General features: G+C 39.1%; 1 protein-coding gene across 1 annotated transcript; it reads left to right on the forward strand.

Annotated features, from left to right (window-relative positions):
* Positions 1 to 11,167: 11,167 nt before the first annotated feature.
* Positions 11,168 to 17,874, forward strand: LOC140230775 (ileal sodium/bile acid cotransporter-like). Its single transcript, XM_072310914.1, has 4 exons — positions 11,168 to 11,500; positions 12,295 to 12,488; positions 14,882 to 15,086; positions 15,840 to 17,874. The coding sequence occupies exons 1-4, from the start codon at positions 11,183 to 11,185 to the stop codon at positions 16,350 to 16,352; spliced, it is 1,230 nt and encodes a 409-aa protein (XP_072167015.1). The 5' UTR covers positions 11,168 to 11,182; the 3' UTR covers positions 16,353 to 17,874.
* The last annotated feature ends 1,476 nt before the right edge of the window (positions 17,875 to 19,350 follow it).

Consider the following 19,350-nt stretch of genomic DNA (forward strand, 5'->3'; position numbering starts at 1 on the left):
GGGGCAATTACTTGATTAGATTTTGGGTGAAATCGGCCAAAGGCCAAAGGTCAAAGGTTAAGGTCAAATCATGAAATTGTATTCGTTTATGCGATAACTCAAGACTGGATCGAGCAAATTTCACCAAACTTTGTTGGAGGATGATGTATGATGGGACAATTACTTGATTAGTTTTTTAGTGAAATCGGATAGAGGTCAAATGTCAAAGATCAAGGTCAAATCCTACAATTTATCTGTTTATGTGATAACTCAAAACTGGATGAAGCAGCTTTCACCAAACTTGGTCAAAGGATGATGTATGATGGGGCAATTAGTTGAGTAGATTTTAGTGACATTGGTCAAAGGTCAAAGGTCAAAAGGTCAAGGTGAAATGCTAAAAATGTTGCTATTTCCCCCATATCTATGCAATGCCCGAAGGTATTTTCTTGAAACTTAGTGTGGACATGTACTACTGCGTAAAGATTCTCCAGAGAGACTTTCATGTCATAAGGTCAAAGGTCAAAAGGTCAAAGGTTAGGTGAAAATGTTGCAATATCACTTTTCTCGCAAATGGTTCAAAGTATCTTCATGGAACTTGGTACATACGCATGTACTGACTGGCAGGGATTATCTAGGGAATTGAGGGGTCATGGATCAAGAGTCAGGGGGTCAAAGGTCAAGGTCAACTCCTCAAAATTTTACTATTTCCCTCATATACTAGTATATGCAATGCTTGCATTATTAGTGTTAAAACTTAATATATACATGCATTACCTAATGGAGATTTTCTGGGAAATTTCTAGCCAGAAGGTCAAAGGTCAAAGGCCAGGGTTCAATGCCCCCCCCCCCAAATATTTTGTACTGTAGTAACACTCTTTCTTCATACCTTGGAAATTACTCAATGCATAAACTTATAAAAAGGGTCTGGCAGAAGTCAAGTAAAAATTCTCATTTCCCTAAATATGTGTACCTGCACTCTTTGACAATTATAGGAAACCCAGTTCAAGAAAAGCGAACATTCAAGATATTTCTGACAAACCTGACATTTCAATATTTTGCCAGGTATGTGAAACTGTCATCACACATTTTGAAGACATTGTATTGGGAGAATCATGCATTATGGCGGAGGCATCAGTCGCATAGCGACATTTCTAGTTTTATATTATCAATCTGCAAACTCAAACTCAATATTTTGGAAATATGAAATGTAATACCAATATATGTACCCATTCCAAGCAGTACATCATAGGTTTTTATATATTTCTTTATATTGTAACGAGTAGCGCCCCACGTGTTGACCTTGAGAAATTTCAAATGTTGGGTCATGTAGAGTATGAGTTGCTCTACCCATGTGCAAAATATGACGGTCATACATCATATAATAAAGAAGTTATATAGGGGGGCACAATGTGTCCCCCCCCCTTTTTTTGACATCACTAGAAAGAGCATCTTCCGCAGAAGACAATGATACCAAAATCATTAAATTTGGTTCAGTACTTTTTATTCTACGCTAATTTTTATGAATGCAGTCATTTTCAAATTTCGCTGGATTTTTGCAACTTGTGAGATAATAATTTGGGCGCGACACGCGATCCATACGGTGAATATTGTGTATACAAGCTCGGTGATCCATGTCAACAAAAGATACAGCTTTCACATTGGGTGCGGGCTAGGAAGAAACAGTGTGTGTGTGTGTGTGTGTGTGTGTGTGTGTGTGTGTGTGTGTGTGTGTGCGTGTGTGTGTATGTGCGCGCGCCCAATGTGAAAGCTGTATCTTTTGTTGACATCGATCAACGAGCTTGCACAATTCACCGTATGGAACGCTTGTCGCACCCAAATTATTATCTCATACGTCGCAAAAATCCAGCGAAATTTGAAAATGACTGCATGTACAGAAATCGGTGTAGAAGAAAAAGGACTAAACCAAATTTAATGATTTTGGTATCATTGTCTTCTGCGGAAGATGTTCTTTTTGATGATGTCAAAAAATATATTACTTTTAGAACGCAAGGTACTGAAAATGCACCGTTCCGCTTTTTTGGGGACACCCGGTGTAGATAGTATACATGTATGTATGTATGTATATATATATATATATATATATATATATATATATATATATATATATATATATATATATTTATTTATAATTGGGGGGGGGGCTCTTCATATACAAAATAATGTTAATGTGACATACGAGTATGCTGCTGTCACCTCAGTGTTGTGTGCGAATGCACATAATAATCCTGTTCACACGCTTAACACGATGTGCTTTTAATGAGTAACTGACATACGTTGTATTATATTCGTACCTGGTGGTGTACAGTGCACAATAATTGGAAGATTGAATTCAAGATTTAAAAAAGTACGTATTTTGTATTTTGTGCTTGTCTGAAAGCTGCCATTAAGACAGTACATGTACAGTGTATGTGCATGTGTGTAATGTGCCGAATGGACAATAAAGCATATGATGTATTCTTAAACCTTCAAACAAAAGTATGTTTCCATACACCACCATAACACGGAAGTGAGAGTACGTGTATCGTGATTTTGTGGAGGCAATGGAGTGAGGAAATGTTATCTTTTGAAGAGAAAAGTATTTCTCCTAGGGAAATACAAACCAATTTTCTTGTTTTTTTTATGCAGCTTGACTGCCAATTAGATCTGTAACAGCCCCCACCCTCACCCTTTAGCTTTCGTGCCAGCTCAGTTTCACGTCGATGACAAGAAAGAAAAAGTATTGTGTAGGCCTAGTACACACATGAACATTATTGGTTAACATCCAAAACCCTACCGATCTCCAAATAACATGCAATCCTGGCAGTGGAGTGACTGCGGTATCATGATTTTGATTGTATACACTATACTGGTATATAAGCTACTTCCTCACACTAACTAGGAAGGACTGCAAAACCAGAAAGAGCCGCCACGGAACGGCTTTTTATAGAGCTGCACATGCAGTACACGACAGTTGTGAAAAAGCAGCCTTCCTAGATGCATAAATGCATGTTATTCGGCATTATGCAGGATTCATGTATAATCAAAGTAACAAAAACAACATTCAGAATGACAACATGTCAATTTTGATAACAATTGTGCTATAGTTCTACAGCAAATACATAAATTACAGCTTTACTACTTCCGATGGTGCGTGATACCAAAAATTGCAGCAATAAGATGATAATAGTACAGTGTATTCGCGAATAGTATATGGTCTTATTTTGATACAAGAGACACTCGCAGTATCCGAAGACGTCAACAGGAATTCAAATCCCAAAATGTATTGTATACAACACATTTCTGAATGTGGTACTGTAATAGAATAATACGTTTCAATTATTACAGACATATACTAATATCAGTCATAACTCCATCCTTTAAAACTTTTTGTTAGCTTCAGCCTTGCAGATTGCGTGACCCATACTAATGTGTGTTTAGTACAATAAGGGTATTCTGTTACGTCAGATTTGACGTATATACAGAGCGAAGTTCAGGTCGTGCTGGTCTGTTCCTTGCGACACGGTGTGGAGAAATACTCGTTGCCATGGGAATTACTTGCCAACATCCTGGTAACGATGGAGGTGGCTTCGGCTTACCAAGAGTGGAAAATAGGTAGGGCGGTATGGCTGCTTTGCTATTTGGGCAGAGAGAATACAGGAAGGAGGGGCTCGAAAGAGAAACTTTTCTCATTTCCCTTGAATCATCGTCAACCGCAAACATTGTGGAATACCCCGTCACACGTGCCAACATGCGTCATTGTTTTTGGTTACTGTTGTATCAGAGTGACGTATAATAGCGACGTATTTTCCTTGACCCTCGTGCTTTTGACCGAGAGAGCAATGTTAGTGTCGTATTGAAAAACACATCACACACAGAAAAGGGTAGGAAAGTCATATCTTGTTATGCGAAATTTATAACGAAACACTCTAAGCAAGCCTCAGTCTTTGCCCGAATAACTCATAAAAATAAAAAATGATTTTTAAATAGAATCTTCGCCTTTAATTGATGATTAGCTTCCTGTTTAAAGGTCCTCTTGCTGTTGTTTAAACAACTCCGACATTTTTTTTTTTTTTTTAATTGGAGCATGAGGTAGAGATGGTGAGAAAGTGATTAGTATTTTGAACCTCTCCAGGCACCTTGTTTACGACAAGAAAGGATTACGAAGATTTGGCTAGATTCTTTGTTAAGGGTGGTAGCCATGTCTTACGTAGGCGCCTCGATTTAGACAAAAACTGGTCTTGGATGAAACAGTTGTGAAACTACAGTGCGAGAAGGCGACTGGTTAATTAAAAATGATAAATGTCTAATGCCGCCCTCTTTGGGTCTCCAGACGGTGTAAATGAGCCTTCGGAGTCGTGGAGCATACCTTCAGATCGTACTCCCTCTTCCACTTCTATCTATCTCTTGCTTAAGTCCATTTTTTCATTATACCCTCCCTATTATACGTAGCCTATACCTCGGCTTTCTAATACTCGATGAATTATAACTGCCAAAACTCCAACACGTTGTTTTTATTCTTTCCTGCACAATTTTCAGCTGATGACTCGACACTATGTTCTCCAGTCATGAGGAGAATAAAATGTTTATCATGTATGATTATCATTATCTTCTTAGAAGTGACAGAAATGTCGAAAAGCAAGGAGAACGGCTGAAAACATAAAACTCAGTTCAAGAAATGGATTCACAACAGTCACTTTTATAAGTATCATAAAATTTAATAAGATTATTCCATGTCTGATATATTTTTAAAAATATGAGCGGAAAAAGTGATAAAGTCGGCTTTTCAAGAGGCTAGAATTTCAAAAGAATTATTATTCACCACGTGCATATCTTGTTCATATTCTTTAACGTATTTCTGGACGGAATTTAGTTTTGTGTATTTCATGAGAAGGGGAATTTTCATTTCATCATAATGAATAAGCAAACCATACAATATTCCCTAAACGTTCAAAATGAATCTTTAGTTGCTCATAAAGATGGTGACATGCGTCAAACACCGATTTGATTAACTTAATACTCAATTGCGCCTGTAGATTCTTTTGTGCGTCTTTAAAAAAGTGACAGCTGCATGTTTGAATAATTATTTCAAGTTGGAGCTCAAGCTCTCGTATCTCCTTGGCTGGATTTAGCGAATGTTGACATTATGACACGGACTTTACAATATGATACACGTTTCCATACGATACAAATTATACTCCAGAGGTACGATATCTTTATATTTCCATTTTGTTTGCCTTTGATTTCATAATGTATTATAATGTTTTTGGGGTGGCGAGATACATTTCAACATAAGAAAATTGTCAACTGCCGCAGCACATGTAGTTCATTTATACAAATTTAAGCGATAAATGATTTACGTATATAAAGACCTTTGCACTAAAAATATCAATTTTCCGAACCCTGAACATTGCTGAATGATGCTGTTCAAAATAATCAATTTATTGTTTTCATTTTTTTAAAGATTGATGTTACTAATATACACCTTATGTTATTCATTTCGCCATGAAAACTTTGTTGTCAAAACATTATACCCGCACTCATTACATCACGATTTCATATCCTAACAAGTTATAACGTAAAGGAAGTAGGAAAGTGAGAACACAGATATGTGTAATGTTTGGTTGAGAGATGAATTTCCGCGTTCCTGCCACTCCTCTATAACAGGACATTAACCTTGTAGTTTGACGTATTAGTTATATGATACACGAAGGCTCGGAAAGGGGAAATATACTCTTTTGCCGTACAGCGCTGAATTATAAAGCTATAAACACTGTAAGTTGATGTTGTCGTTGTTGCTGTTGCTGTTGTTCTTTTGCCTGGTCAGATCTCCGATGCTAAGCGCATGCACGCAAGTGGAAGTGGGAGTAGTAGCGGGCAGGATAGTAGCAGGAAACGGAAAAACGAGTGATCGGGAAAGAGGAAGGGAGATAGAGAAAGAGAAAGGGGGATAGATTTCGTTGGCTGGAAAGATATGAAACATCCGGGCTGTATTCCGTGCGATGGTAAATGTAACATCGGATGTCAAACTCAACTCACTTTGTTCTAAGCGTACTAGGGTATAAACCCTGGAATTTGGAGCACCAATTTTTATTTCTTTATCTTGCAAGGGAACTACAATGGTGAGTAGACTGACAGAATGTGCACAACTATGTAGGCCTACCGTACTGTTATATCAACTAACTTCAGCTCTACGCCCGTGGCTGTTGAAACCCGGGAAGAGATATACGTGGACTTTACGCAGGCCGCAGGAACCAGTGCCATACCAGTTATTTTATCATCATCTCAGCAGTATTCTACCCTCTGACCGATTTGTTCGCTTAGAATAATGTCTGCATGGCCTGATATTATACGATCATCTATATGCCACGTTGAATTCAGTTGTGGTGACCGATAGCGTTATGTGTGTTATAGATGATCACGTCTTGTTCGCTTCGTTTTCTGATTCTGTGAATGATGTGTAATAAATTAGGACAGATTGGTCGTAAGCCCTGCTATCGTCATGGATTGTGTGTTTGTGTCTCTATTATACTGATTCTATGCTGGGTAGTAATGACTGTTTCGATGTACACCTACTCTTTCAAACAGAACACTTCCTGGTGAGAACTTATTGTACAATAGTCAATAATTCGATGCCAAGATTTGCATGCAGACTTCATTTTGACAAAATTCTGATTAAGGAGAAAAACGATAATTGATTGAAATAGATACAGGGGTGCAATTCTGCGTTTGTTTTCTCACAATGTCAGGCGTGCAACTTGGGTGTGTATCTTTATTTTGACAAATCTTTATCCCCGTAAAGCTACGGTCACAAAGGTTCGTACGAACATAACGAACGATGCGTTCGTATACGAATGTCACTGTTCGTACGAATTCTGGAGTTTGTATGTAGTCTAGATTCGTAGATGGGGCACAGATTCTTACGGCCTTCTTACGAATTTCGTGTACGAAAGCTGTTTAATTCGCAAGAACAACTTAAGACCTTTTAGAGAAACGAAATGATTTTCAGTTATACGATGGCCCTATTGATATAGAATTCGTACGTTTTTCAGTTTCAGTTTCAATAAGTTTTATTTCTCCACTTGTACATATCAGAAAATAAGTATAACAATATCAAACATATTTTTCACAAGTCATGAAAATATTAACAAGATTTAACATCGCAAGTATATCATCGTGTGAAATTACACACACGAATTTCATTATAGATCGTTAAGTGTACAGGTGGGGGAGACCGTTATCAACATGCAAAATGCTTGACTTGGACAACGGCTTCTGAACATAAATGCCTCGTCACATGTTTTTTAACTAAAGGAACGAAACATACACACGTAGAACAAATAACGTAAATCTTAAAGTATTGTCATTTTTCCAAAAGGACGACACAATGTGGAATGTATAAAGACGGAAAAAAAAAACAACAACTCGAGAATAAGGGACTTGAATAGGAGGAGTAGAGAGAAGAGAGGAGAACGCCTTGACGCCTTGACATATTCTTTTGTCAGACTTATGGCCATCTTACGATTTCTTTTTGTCAGATGGCCGTACGTGTAACTCACGGCACCCTCAAGTCATTCGTAAGAAGATTTTGCGATTTTTTTTTAAATTTGTCGGGTTGTTAAAAAGACGCTGCCGTGTCCTGTCGAAAATTCTGTAACAGTAGAAAGTTTTATACTTCAAGATGGCAGTAGTGTCACTTCGGATGTCCGTCATCTCTTGAGGGTGATGCTCTAACTCTCTCCCTCTCGCTCCTTCCTCCTCATCTCCCTCCTTTCTTTTCTTCCCTTTCCCCTTTTCCCTTTGATTGCCTTCCCTTTTTGTTCCATATTTAACAGAGACCCTACAAAATCTTGGAAAAGACCATCGACCAGGCTACGAACTTACGAACGGTTTACAAAAGGTCTACGAACGCTGGTTTCGTACGACCATCTTGATAAGAAGATCTTATGAAATTGTCTAAAAATTGTTCGTAAGGCGTTCGTAGCAGTTCTTAATGGTATTTGTGACCGAGCCTAAGAATTGAGTGCGTCTTATCATATAATGTCTATTGAATCATCAAGTCGCATTAAAACTCTCTCAATTACGACTTTTGATGGCAATGATATACGAGTTGGTCACAGAATGTTGTTGTTGTTGTTGTTGCTGTTGTTGTTTGTTCATGTAAAGTTTCGATGATCCATACTTCTCAACGTGTACTGAGAGTATTGACAGACAGTTATTTATGACAAATAATGTTTTATTACAGACCAGCCACTTTTACCATGTGTTTATGTCGAGTCGCAAGACAAAATTATTGTATCACAAAGACAGCAGGGTCATTACGTTGGAGGAGTGTACGTCAGTAGCTTGCCAACTGAGAGGTTTTGCATACCTCATTAATTTTTATATGATGATTATGTAACTGGTGACGGGGCAGTGGATGTAAATTGTACCATGGTGACGTTGTGACGATGCTCGCACCTTACTGTGTTGTGAGAAAATATGATAAGAAAGCCGTCAACTTCCTCCCTTTGAGTTTTCTTTATTCAGAGGAATGGCAAAGTCGCGACAAGTTTAACTTTTTGTTTGTGCGACGACAGAAATAGAAAACATATTATCACAAAATATATGATGTCATTTGGAAAAGGGCTCACGCTGTACATTTGTACTTTTAAATGGACGGTATATAGTTTTGGTTGAGATGGAGGATTCAGGTTTTAACTTTTTAAGTGAGATAATGAGAAACCTCTTATGAAAATATTAACAGCTGATTAAGAAGCTCAGAATTCTAAGAGTAATTCAAAGTTTATTTGATGAAAATCGATTTGGAAATGTCTGAGAAAATAGAAACAAGTGGTTCTGATAAAATGTGGGTCCCACCTTTCAATTTGAACCTCTGTTTTCAATGTTTGGGTTGGTGTTTTTTGGTTTTTTTTGGATATTTAAACAATTTCAAAACCAATTTTCATAAAGTAACCTTTAATTCCTCTTGAGTTGAATACTAGTATACTCTGCCATATTTTCCCTAGAAGCTTCTCATTACGTCACAAAAATAAGTTGGAAATCTGAAGCCCCATCTCTCTGCTCAACCAAACTATGCCATCACTTTAAGCGAATAAGACGATGACAAAAGTGTCTAATGGAAATCATCAAATTCAAACTAAAAAAAAAGCAACAAAACTGGTTGGTACCGGATGCTTGTGGCTTGTTTCAAATAAAAGAAAGTTTTGATCCCTGTATTCGTGACAGTGAATTGTAATTGATCTTAAAAGATACATCTAAGGTCAATCGCTACAGCGTACACAATATCTGAAGTGACTTCCTTTCTTTGCCTTTTAAGACTTTCCATGATGAACGAAACTTGATCGCGTACATAAGGAGGTCACATCGATAAGTATAGTCACTTTCGGCAGTCTTTTGTGTGAGAAGACTCTTATGAGTTTCAGAATAGGCTATTAGTCGGCCGGAAGGTATAACACTTCATCCATTCTACCGAAATTTGAAGTGCCTAAAAGGCAGCGGGTATTGTTTGTGTGTGCAATGATTAAACATCAATTTGATTGTCTCCAGTGGCTTTAGTTTCGTATCGAAAGAATACTGATAATAACCATTCACGTCAGTTGAGATGAAGCAATTAACTGTTCATAGTTGAGCATTTACAATTTCTAGGTCAATAGAATAAACTTGCGATGTTCTGACAGGTAAGCTGTTCTGGCAGAAATTTTCAACTATTAGATACTATCATCTCCGAGGAGATCACTTCTTAATGTTCCTCTTGGTTAAAACATCAGTCTTTTTTTCTTGGTCCCCTTTGTTGTAATTTTTCATAGTTTTCCATATCCAATGTAGAAACACGGGAATAGAGGATAATGTTAGGTCTCGTGGTGCGAATTACGATTTCAGGGTTAGTCGATGTATTAGTCCTGCTCGTGCGATAGGCAAAACCATGTTTTACAAAACAGCTCCTCAAAAAAGAAAAGATAACAAATTGTTAAATGAATAAATAAGGCAAGGAAGTATTATTATCATGGTTCAAGCCTGGAATAGGCACCAAAGTAAGTTTCAAGAAGTTACCTTCTTGCCCTCTGTTCCTGCGTGTGCATGGGTGTACCGACTACTGTGTGCACGCATATAATACGTTCGGGAGTGTGACCTTGTCTGGATGCATCTCTAACAGAAGTTGCATTAGTTGAGACAACGGGTGCACGTCACGCGACTTCGACACCCACAAGTCATACAGCCCACGAGCTTGACACTAGGCAAACAAGGCCCACGAGTCCAACACTAGGCAAACAAGACCCATGAGTCATGGGCCTTTTTGCCTAGTGTTGGATTCGTGGGCCTTGTTTGCCTGCTGTTGGACTCGTGGGCATTTTGTCTTTTGTCGAGCTCATGAGCTATCTTATGACTCGTGGGCTGTATGACTCATAAACACTTTCTTTTTGCATTATCGAGCTCGTGGGCCGTATGACTCGTGGATGTCGGGCTAGTGGGATGACTCCGAAACAACAGGATAGGACATCTATACATAGGTAAAATAGAGGGGGCAGTTGAGGTGACATAGTATGAAAGAGAAAGAGAGAAAGGAGGAAGAGGAGGAAGGGAGAGAAGAAATGACTCTTGTGAAGGAAAGTTTGTACTTTTTGTTGCTGTCGCCTCTAAGGAGGTTATGTTTTCTGCCCATACGTTGTCAGTTTATCTGTCAGAAATATCCTGTAAGAAGAGTGTAGAAGTGAACGGATTCTGGGGAAATTTTCAAGAGGGTCCGTTATGGTAAAAGGGACAGGGGATTAGTCTTCACTGGTGACACGGATCATACACCGGATCCAGGAATCTTTTCTTTTTTTTTTTTCAGGATGCATCCACGAGGGTGCAGTATTTAAAGGAACTTTTCCAATGGCCTTCGTGGAAGTTTGCGCTCTACGGGTGCTTTTAGTGTTTGATCATTGCTCATATTTTGATCGATTTCGTTGTAGAATGCATGTGTCTTTGTGTTTATGTAAGTTAGTATATTCAAGCGATTTATAGCATTGCAATGAAGTGGAACTACACATCTATCTATTCCTCTGTCTGAAGCCACAGCCCTCTGTACTAAGGCTGGATATGCTGCTTTTTGTAGATACAACATGTTGATACTTACTTCTCAATCTCTCCCCCCCCCCCCCCATTCCTTTTTTTCCTAACACCGGTTACCCTACATCCCTTAGCTGTGTAAAGAACAACAGCCATGGATGTAACTATTGTGTTGACAACCGTAGAAACAGTTAATTTGACGACAAATGACCGAATCTCTTGGTCACCGATGACGGAGACGCCCTCCACGGAACCGACGACGGTTGGCGCGAACTCGACATTGCTCATCTTGTCGTCGATGCTCACAGACACCACCAATGGCAGCGCAGACACCATCAATGGCAGCGCGGTACCGCCGGAACCCGGGTACCAGGCGCTGCGAAAGTTTAACACAATTCTTCTACCCATCCTCATGGTTGTAATTATGACGTCAATCGGTTGCCTGGTTACGCTCGACGGTCTGAAGGATGCGGTAAGCTGCTCATAGCACTGTTGGCAAAAATACTCGTCAAAGAAAATAGACAATCAAACATTTATAGCCATTAAAGTTTAATGAAAAAAAAATCCGCTTAAATGGGCAGTATCATGACAATACTTCGGAAGCATGTTACTATATTAATCACTTGAAAAGGATGAGACTTTCCCTTAAATGGGACCATTGTGTCTTAATCAAACTTTTCCTTTTTCCCCTTAGCCTATCATTATAGATATATCGGATTTAGAGGCGTCAATAACAGGTCCTGGCACGGTAAACACCTCTCGCGCATCGGAGGGGACTAGGCCTCCTGAGGCTGAAAAATTTGCTCAAAGTACGAGCCGGATTGTCCAGAAGATGCAACCCAGAACAAAAAAAAAAAAAAAGAAAGAAAGTGAGAGGAACGTTTCACTGACGCCGGACCTGGACCCCTCATGAAAAGTACGGTAACAACAACGAAAGCCAAAAAGATACAGAGACCCGCACGTAGATGGCGTCAATATTCGGCACACGAATTGTACGCCACAAAATCTAATAACAACAACAACATAATCAAACTGTCGTGTAAACACATGTATATGCATGAGCATCGTAGGGGGCATATAGGTATAGGGCACTCGGCATTGGGAAGAAAGACACAGCACTTTACTTAGTGATACTACTTCGTTTTCTTTGCTCTCGTAGAGCTAGCTATCACGCTTTAGAGAAAAATGTAAACTACGACACCTTCTTTTTATTTTCAGTATTGTTACACTGTCAAATGCTTTCCTTCTCAATTATTACGATTTTAGCTTCGTCGTCCGGTCGGGATTATCATCGGTTTTGGCGGGCAGTTCATCGTCCTGCCTCTCCTCGCTTTCTGCATAGCTGTGGCGCTGCGTATGGAGGCGCCTCATGCACTGGGGATGATGATGGTTGCTACGTCTCCAGGGGGCGTATCTTCGAGTTTGTTCGTCTACTGGATGAATGGAAACATCTGCCTCAGGTAAATACGGAGACTCCAACCCCAAGCACCTTCTGATCGGGAGATTCTCCCGCCTGAAACCCCTAGCAAACGGGAGACTCTAATTTGATGTGCGCGAAGAGCACATCACGAGCGCAAAGAGGGAAGTTCCTTGCGGCCAGGGTCCAGGGCCCGCATAAGGGCCCTGGAAGCTCGGTTCTAAATGCTCTCTTGTGCTATCTAAGGCTTATTTTTGAACATACAATGATATTAAAGTAAGAAATCATTTCAAGCGGGAGACACAGGGCCAGGGCGGGAGAAATTAAATCTCAAGCGGGAGAACGAGAGGTTTTGCAAAAATGGGCTTTCGGCGGGAGATCTCCCGTCGAAAACGGGAGAGTTGGAGTCTCTGTAAATAGCTTTATCATGTTACTTGATTCACCTCCTTATCTTTTTCTTTCTGTGTGTCTGTCTCTTTGTATAAAAATATACTTTGTATGATTATATAAATATTATACAGATATTGACTTACCAGAGGTGGAATATAACATTTGAGATCCTCGCGGGAAGTTATATTTTTGTCGAGGATTGTTATATTTTTCCGAAGCGCGTAGCGCTGAGGAAAAATATAGTATTCCGAGACAAAAATATAACTTCCTAAGGGAAATTAAATGTTATATTCCTACCGACGGAAAAAGTCAATATCTGTTATATTATATGACCTAGGGCCTACAGTACAAGAAATAAACTGCTGTACAATAGGCCCTCTAAAGCAAAACGACTAGGTCGATCTAGAAACACTACTCCTTTTCGCAGTCATATTCATGAACGCGCGTACCGCATGACAACATTAAACAGTGCGCTAGTGCCAGTGGTATTCAATCGAGCCACAAGTAACCTTTTGACACGTAGATCTAACTCCGATGGCTTTCACGTAGGCCTACCGGGAATTCGTTCTTCCGTGGAGTACGACCGTGAATTGCCTGTTTATCACATACTAAGTAATTTCTAGAACAGTCGTTAATCAATCGTACGTAGGGCCTAGTTTCGTAGCGGTAGAGCCAGATTTTATAATGAGAGATGTAAAAATTGTAGAAGACTAGACCAAATGCCGCTTTTGGTCTGGGTAAAGCAAGCTTGTTGACATAACATTTGTTTGTGTTGATGTATGAGAATGTGAACTTTCTGATAATGTAGGGCCTAATCTCTTCTGCCTGCGGACACTGGTACAAGAGCTGTTTAGACTACGGACCTGTGGCCCGTTGCATAAAACTTTTTTAGCAACCTTAGAAAACTTAGGTTGGGTTTTGCCCAACCTAAGTTTTCTAAGGTTGCTAACATAAGTATGTAAAATCTGTTGCATAAAAACTCTGGTTGGGAGCTTCCAACCAGAATTTTGTGATTTCAACCGGAAAAAAATCCGGTTGGAGTTTTATGCAACGGGCCCCTGGCCCTGGTCCAGGTCCTGCGCTAGTACAAGTAGCATAAAAACTTACTCAGTTCAGGCTCTGGTAATGTAATGGGAAATCCTTTGGCTTTCCTGTCACGACTGTCTAACATTGATTGGAGTAGGAGGCTCTATAGCTATCAGGACAACAATTCTTTCTCTCTCACAAGCGAAGGGCAGCTGCTCATCAAAGCTGCCATGCATGCCAGTTTGACGAAAACAAATCAGTTGCAATTTCGTAATTCGCGCTTGCAGTGTAGGCCTACTAGCGTGTGTCAGTGTGATGCTCATTTAATACCGCTAGCGCATTCTGTAAACGTAAGTGGTATGGTGCGTGTGCAATGTGGTCGGTCGACCGGTCACGATTACATTCGTAAGTATGTGTGTGTGTGTGCAAAGCGTCTCTGTGTATGTTGCGCGCATCATAACAATTGATTTTTGATTACGTCACCCCTCCAAATATAACGCCATTTGTTTAACGTAGTCGCTGTTATATTCCATGATTGTACGTAATTTACGTCATGTTATGAAATATAACGCTTCTCATCCTTGTGAACATGGTCACGTGACAGCATTTTGACCAATCACACATTGGTATCTATATAGGTCATATAATATAATATGATATAGTATGATTTATGATGTAATATAATATAATATAATATGATATAATATAATATATATAATATAATATAATATAATATGATATAATATACTGGTATGCGATTCTCTCATGTACTAGTATATATGTACATATACAAACGATTGTCTGTCTTTTTTTTACTTGTCTTTATATCTTTCTATATCTGATGCCCATATTTCCATCTTAATGTGTAAATCTGCTGCTGAATTTTGTATCGATACATTATCATCTCGTTGAAATGAAATAAAAAAAAGTCCCACGGAAAATACGCTGGCGTAATAATATAGAAGTTTTGTTTCTGTTACTAATAACAGTTTAAATTCAATCCTTCATGCCTTTTAACAGCCTTTGCATGAGCACAGTGGCTACGTTGGCAGCGGTAGGGATGATGCCGTTGAACCTATTCATCTACACCAGATACTGGGAAAAAGCGAATATCGAGATCCCATACAAAGACATTGCACTAGCCCTCGCCCTCATTCTTATTCCAGTGGCAGTGGGCTTCTTTATCAGGTACAAGAAAGAATCTTGGACCCCATACATTATCAAGGTAGGTGTTATCTCAATCTGAAGTATACTTAGTCATGACCATCTGTCTTTAACACTAGTATTTTTATAAGTATGCAGTAGTTCCTCGGTCGTAATTCCTAATATAACCGAGGGTATATGCCAAAAAGCCTTTAATCTTTGATGGCATATGCAAGAATTCTTGCTCTACAGTGAATCAATGTGGTCTGAATGGTTGACGTCATCGCGGTTCATTCATTTTGTTAATCGCACTGTTTTTGTGTAAGCGATGGTCACCCCGCTACCACACGCAAGCCACATCAACGTCAGTGAAATTTGGGTATTCACTTGAGAAGTGAAAATTATCAATTCTCTCCCCAGACCAATAGAATGGACGATGGATGACTGAAGGGATTGAATGTTGTAATTTATACTTGTGAGACCATCGAGATACCAAGAAGATTTATTCAAATACTAACGTTGCATTTGATGTCAATTCAGTTTCAAAGGATGATAACAGCGCTGAGAATGTTTAATGTCAACAAGTCGTGTCTATTCATAAGTTTATTGCATAGTTTTGAAAGTAATGAATGTAAAATCATGAATTTATCATAAAGGTGAAGTATAGCTTTGCGTCTATATACGCGTAATCGTACAGCAAAAACTTCTTGCATTAATTAGCATTAATCAATTTAATTCATACTAATGCATACATTTTGAGTATATGAGTATACATGTCGTAGACTTCTTACACATTATGACAGATCACAAACACATAAACAATTCTTATTCACAGACTGGAAGCATACTGGGGTTAGTAGCCATTATTATCAACATGATCACAAACGCTATTGTGAACCGGGGCGTGTTCAGCGCTGGCTGGTCTGTGTGGTTTGCGGCCGTCTGTCTTCCCTTCTCCAGCTTCGGTCTCGCCTACCTGCTCGCGTGGATCCTGCGACAGAACCACAAGAACTGCCGGACAATCGCCGTGGAGACCAGCTCGCAGAACGTCGCCCTCACTCTTGCCATCATCGGCGTCACCTTCAATAATATGGAGCTCGACGCCCTCTCCGTCTACCCATCGATCTTCAGCATCTTCCTCATCATCGACGGGCTGATCATGGTGCCGCTCTACTGGCTCGGCGTCCGCTACCTTCTGCCAAGGATGCGGAGGTTGCGCAAAAAGGGCGATCAGGGAAAAGCTGCGAGTGACCCGAATGACGAAGGTTTGGTGTTAAATATTACGATCACGAGAGGAATGTCTGTCGAGACAGCCAGTCCGGTGCAAACCCCTCTCCCCGAATTATGATCATCCGAACGAGCACAACCGACTTCAGTACTCTCACAGATTGTACGGAAGTAGATATCATTAATACGCCCTTCAAAACCTACATCTTCGGTTGAGTGAAAAACTGAAAGATTAATTACCATTTTGGATTAAGTTGATGATAGAGATATATGACGAGACTTCAGTGGAACGGTACGTGGCTCCTCCGCATATCTTGGGGAAGATCGCCGAAGTTTTCAGTCATCGGTGACCAAAGTTTTGGTAGACCAGAGCTTCAGCGATTGATTGCCTCTTGGACACCGGTTAATGTAGCATGACACTGACGATAGCCATTCCAAACAAGGACAGCAGGTGAAACGTTATCTGGGTTTACGGTAAAATTAATTACCCGTAGCTAATCGCGCTACAGTAATATTTTGGGTTGGTTCCGAACTGTTGACCTACCAGTTGATACAATATTGATGGCCTCAGGGACTTGTTCTTGCCAAGACTTTGTTTTATTTTAGTTTTACTTTTGTGTAAATACTTGAATATTTGTTTTGTTTGTTTTGTTTTGTGACTTCTTTAGGTATTTGTGTGCCTGGCAGTTCATTCTCGTTTGGATCTTAGTTGAAATGTGCAATTTGAAAGATCGTCTTAATTATGTAAAATTGACTCGTAGTCTAAGTGTGAGATTAAATACACCAAATGCAAATTAAAAAAGATAGGATGCCCTCACCTCAGAACTTTACCATTGGATCATGCACAAAAATGTAATGATAAGATGTTTTTTTTTTTCTCGTGAAAGCAGTAGTTGCTAGGTCAAAAAAAAAAAAAAAAAACTACAACGATATGGCACGAAGGATAGCGAGTATAAAGTGTACAGGTAAATAGTAAATATGCCATCATCCCGTCATATAATGTACATGATGTACATAATTGTGGTTGCGGCTAATATCACTTCCTGAAGAATACACGTGGAACTTCGAAATTCCGTAAGTTCGTAGCTTATATCAGAGTTTGATAAAACCTACGCTTAACTATTTTGTTCGTCTAAGCTTACTCTATTATCATCAAAGTGATGTTGAACATGGCGTTGGATTAAATGGAAGTCTCTTTCAGACCATGAATAAATGACGTTTGTTAATGCTTTCTTGACAGCCGCAGGAGTTTGATTTCTTGCATTTGAAATGCGACTAGGTCTGCGTTTTATTGTAAAATTCGACCGATCATTGTCCTAAGCTGTTGAACATTGTCTGGGAACGCATCTTTATCTATGTCATAAGAATTTATGTACAGGGATCTGTTCATACTGGTATAATATGTTATTCTTTAGAGATCATTGTATATTGCGTTACCTGGTGCCTCCTTTGTTACGTATAGGATAGGGGATAAAGAAAATTAAATAATTATATTATATAAATAGATGAAAGTCATTGGTGACATTGATTGGTGACGTTGAAAGATCTGGAAAGAGATGGTATCGAATGTATGTGGACTGTTTATTATATGTGCCATATTCATCCTATTTAGCAGTTTAAAATCATATTTGTAAAATCTTTTTTTTTTTCTTGCGGTTCTTTTTTGTATCGTTAGAACAAACCACATAATAATAAGCATGTAAATGTTGTGCCGACATGTATAGAGCATTTTCTAATCTAGTCTTTGACCCTTTTTTTTTTACATGTGGTTCTTCAGGAATATGTTACTTTTTCATCAGAGGAAGTAAAAAATGAAAGAGAAAGAGTTCTAAAATTCACGTTACAGAATATAGCAAAACGAGAGTAGAGTGAAATTCAGTACTTTCGCGGAAATACGACAGGAAGCAAGTTCCGTGGTTTTAGGCAGTATAACCAAAACAGACGACTATCCTCGGTGTATATATATGGTGTTAATATACGCAGTATTTGCTTGTACCAATGAGATAAATTTAGTGTGTGTGTGTGTGTGTGTTTGTGCGCGCGCGCACGTATGTTTATATAATCTGTATACATAATATTATATATAAGGTGTGTGTGTGTGTGTGTGTGCGCGCGCGTATGTTTATGAATAGGGACTACAATGTACATGTAACGTGTATGTGTGTGTATGGGAGCTGCATATTTTATTTCACAAACATTTTGTTTGATAAACATCTTATAGGCATATGCCATGATAAATATACACCAAAAGGAGATAAATCACGTAAAGAATTAATATTGACCAAATTGCAACTGCAAAGGTTTAAAATTAGACAACTTTGGGTCGCTAAGGTGACTGAAATATAGAGTAGATGGGTAACAATTAAGTTAAGACCCAGATCTGTAGAGCGATGTCAGACAAGCTAGAAAACAATCCAGCCAGAAGAAGTAGGCCTACATAATGGAAGGTGATAGACTTCATTTTGTTGGATAACAGTGCAGATGAACATTACACTTTTGAACTTTTCCGACGTTTTGATACCCAACTATACGTTACGCTACGTCATAATGTGACATGATACGTCCCATAAGGTGACCTTAAGTGCAAGGAAACATTTTTCTTCTCTTCCGACATGTCTGATGCATCATTTGACCGGGAATATTCCACTCGATCAAAATGCATTATAGAATGATGAATCTTACAGACGGATACGTGAGTGCTTGTGATACTATGAAGGTCATTTCCTTGGTGTCATACACATCATGGTTTATCGCGATACGCCTTCTATATATCACGTTAATTTGATGTAGTCGACTCGTACTAGACTTTGGCATGGAAAACAGGAAGAACCAAGACGGAGAAAAAAAAAAGAAAAAGTCGGAGTCTCTTTCGATGTAACATATTAACCGGATAGTATCCTGTGTCAATCAAGCGGAAGGAAACAAGTTAAAGGCTCACTTTAGATCTTTCTGACCTATCAGAATCTGTAGTGAATCGAGTGTTCATTTTCAACAACTTCCTCGGATTGACAGCAGCCATGTTATTACAGTCTCAGGAGGAGGGGGTGACAGTACAGTGGACATTAAAAAAAAAAAATGTATTGACTACCTCATTTTACTATGACTGAAATAACAAAAAG

The sequence above is a fragment of the Diadema setosum genome, chromosome 7, assembly GCF_964275005.1.
Source record: "Diadema setosum chromosome 7, eeDiaSeto1, whole genome shotgun sequence".
Taxonomy (NCBI): Eukaryota; Metazoa; Echinodermata; class Echinoidea; order Diadematoida; family Diadematidae; genus Diadema; species Diadema setosum.